At 38.7% G+C, this 3167-nt stretch overlaps 1 protein-coding gene across 1 annotated transcript; it reads left to right on the top strand.

Annotated features, from left to right (window-relative positions):
* The first annotated feature begins 233 nt into the window (after nt 1–233).
* LOC122482512 (olfactory receptor 143-like) lies at nt 234–1190 on the top strand. Its single transcript, XM_043578832.1, has one exon. The coding sequence runs from the start codon at nt 258–260 to the stop codon at nt 1188–1190; it is 933 nt and encodes a 310-aa protein (XP_043434767.1). The 5' UTR covers nt 234–257.
* Nucleotides 1191–3167: the final 1977 nt, after the last annotated feature.

The following is a 3167-nucleotide window of genomic DNA, read 5'->3' as shown; positions in this document are numbered from 1 at the left end:
AAATGATGTGCAGAGACATTGGGGGTCTACCAGCATTCTTTCTGCACAAATAGCATGTGTAGGATTAGAAGAGAAAATGAGGAGTCATTCAGAATAATCATAGGAAGTCTTTCTCCTTGGATTCCTTGCATGTGTCTTTATATAACCTTGAGCTTGTAAGCCAGCAGATGCATCTCTACCTCTGGAGACAAAGAGTGAGGGTCCATTGTTAATGTCAGCTTCTACCTCTGTTCCTGCAGATCATACCTGTGAAGCGAATGGCTGTGGAAAATGACTCCTCTGTGACTGACTTTATCCTTATGGGATTAACAGACCAACCTGAACTCCAACTACCTCTGTTTTTTCTGTTTTTGGTGAACTATGTGGTCACTGTGGTGGGCAATTTGAGCTTAATTAATTTAATTTGCCTGAATTCACACCTTCACACCCCCATGTACTTTTTCCTCTTCAATCTGTCCCTGATTGATCTCTGTTATTCATTTGTCTCTACCCCAAAAATGCTGATGAGCTTTATTTCGGACAAGAACATCATCTCCTTAATGGGATGCATGACTCAGTTATTTTTCTTCTGCTTTTTTGTCAACTCTGAGTGCTATGTGTTGACAGCCATGGCCTATGATCGCTATGTGGCCATCTGTAAACCTCTGCTATACACCATTACCATGTCCCCTCAAGTCTGTTCTCTGCTGATGTCTGGTTCATATGTGATGGGTTTTGCTGGTGCCATGGTCCACACAGGGTGCATGATCAGGCTGATCTTTTGTGACTCCAGTGCCATTGACCATTACATGTGTGACATTTTCCCCCTCCTCCAGCTCTCCTGCAGCAGTACCTATGCCAGTGAGCTGGTTATCTCTGTTATTGTGGGCTCAGTTGTCATTGCATCTAGCCTCATTATCTTTATTTCTTATTTTTTGATTCTTTTCAATATCCTTCACATCTCATCAGCTCAGGGTTGGCCCAAAGCCTTCAGCACCTGTGGCTCCCACATAGTAACTGTTGGCCTGTTCTATGGATTTGGGTTGCTCACTCATGTCAAGCCATCATCTTCTGGGTCTGTGAGCCAAGGGAAATTTTTCTCAGTGTTTTACACCAATGTGGTACCCATGCTCAACCCTTTCATTTATAGCTTTAGGAATAAAGATATCAAACTTGCTCTGAAGAAAACCCTGAAGAGAATTACAAACTGAGTAGAACCATCTATGTCTCCTTTACTATGTCTTTTTGTCTGCTCTCTGGTCTTCTTCATCCTCTTCTTATTTTTTCCTTCCTCTTACCTTTATAAAGTCTTCTGGGCAGGATTTCTACCTTAGTTCCCTTTTTTTCCCCTCTTGTCACTTAATGTAACCATTTGGGCCTATTCCTGGACTTGAGGGTCATCCTCAGTTCTAAGGTGACCCCAAACTGATCTTTATTCACCATTATCAGTTGGAGACACAAGGCTAACCTTTCCTATTTAAGGATAACTCTACCTATTAGTTTTTTCTCTTGTCTTTCCCATCCAGGGTAAGCCATCAGGTAGTATGCTATCTTACGAGTTCATTTCTTTCTTTTTTTTTTTTTTTGCTTTCTCTGAAACAGTTACACAGAGAACTTCCCTGTTTCAAGGGTTTTATTACCTATAATTGCATTAAAACAGAGAAGGCATGAGAAAAATTGTGGACACTACATTTGTAAAAATTTCCAGAAATTTTTAGGATTCTTTTAGTAATGGTTCTTGTTCTGGATTTTTATTATCATGTATGTAATGGAATTGAATACCTTGTTGAATCTAGCTTCTTTCTTTTATTCTTGAAGATGCTTGGAAATGAATGAGCTACACTACTCTGCTCACATTTTCCAATCCCCGCTAATAATGAATGCCTCTGTTTGTGCAGTGGTCAACTGATATTTTGTCATAAATAGAATTGAAATTACCATCAACTTGTCTGTGTATGCATGGATTGTGATTGTGATTAAAAATCACAGAATAATATTCTTGGCTACAGAATAGGGTGTCATGTGCAATGTCAAGATTCTTTGCCTAGCTCTGTAACAGGGATTCCCTTTTGCAAAGGAAGATTTGTTTTCTGCTTTCAAAAGACAAAAATATATGGCGGAAACCTTGCCCTATTGGGATTTATTTTTCCAATATGTAAATTTGACTCCTCCCTTTGGTCTCTTACAAGAAAAATTAAATCTATGGTCCATATGTGTGCCACATTCTTTATAATTTATATTAAAAGATAAGCCTATCTATCCTGTTCTTGGATGAGGAAATAGTTATGTGACTTGCAGGCACACTTAATGGTGCAGAGCCTAGTGTTTTAGTCCACTGTGCATCTCACAAAGAAATGGAAGGGAAGAAAGGAGAATTGTGAAGGAATAAGAGAACTTCTGGAATGTTGTTCCAGAATGAGTTTGAAAGTGGGAATTTTCATGGAAATAATGTCCTCAGCCATGATGCCTATCCAAAAGCAATTGTCTACAGAGCTCTGATGCCCAGCTAGAAAAATGCATCTGTCTCTGGAGAAGTTTGATTTTAAAGTGAGGTTACAGGGTGAGTTACAAAGATATATTTTGTCACAATATTTTTATGTCTGTGATCATTTCTTGGGATACTGAGGCTGAGGAGTTTGGGGGTAAGCCTCCCTGGTGAGGCATGCTACAATTTTCAGAGTATTATGTATAGTTTAACAAGCCTGTTAGATATTATGCTATCTGCTGGAAACAAGCAACAAAAAAGAGTTCTTTATAATAAATACAATGGAAAATAGGACTCTACAAAATTTTCCTATTTTGTGTGTAACTTTGTGTGTGTCTACCATCCATAACTACTTTCAATGATTTTAGGGTCAGATATCTCTCAAGGGATATATCCTAGGCAGGGGATATATTAGATTATCTCTGTCATTTTTATGTTTATACAAAGATATCATGAGTTTTGAGAAGTTCTAAAACATTAGTTTGTAAGAATAGCCTTATGAAATAACTAATGCTTTTAAGAACTTTGCTTAAACCAGATTAAAATTATTGTTACAAGATTTGGCTCAGTCAGTTAAGGGCCCAACTCTTGATTTTGGCTCAGGTCATGATCTTGCAGTTTGTGAGATCAAGCCCTGCCTCTGGCTCTGTGCTGACAGCATGAAGCCTGCTTGGGATTCTCTCTCTCCCTCTGTCTCTCTGCC

Source organism: Prionailurus bengalensis, chromosome D1 (genome assembly GCF_016509475.1).
Source record: "Prionailurus bengalensis isolate Pbe53 chromosome D1, Fcat_Pben_1.1_paternal_pri, whole genome shotgun sequence".
In the NCBI taxonomy this organism is placed as follows: Eukaryota; Metazoa; Chordata; class Mammalia; order Carnivora; family Felidae; genus Prionailurus; species Prionailurus bengalensis.
Note: the sequence above shows the minus strand (reverse complement) of the source record. Positions and strands in the feature narration are given on the sequence as shown.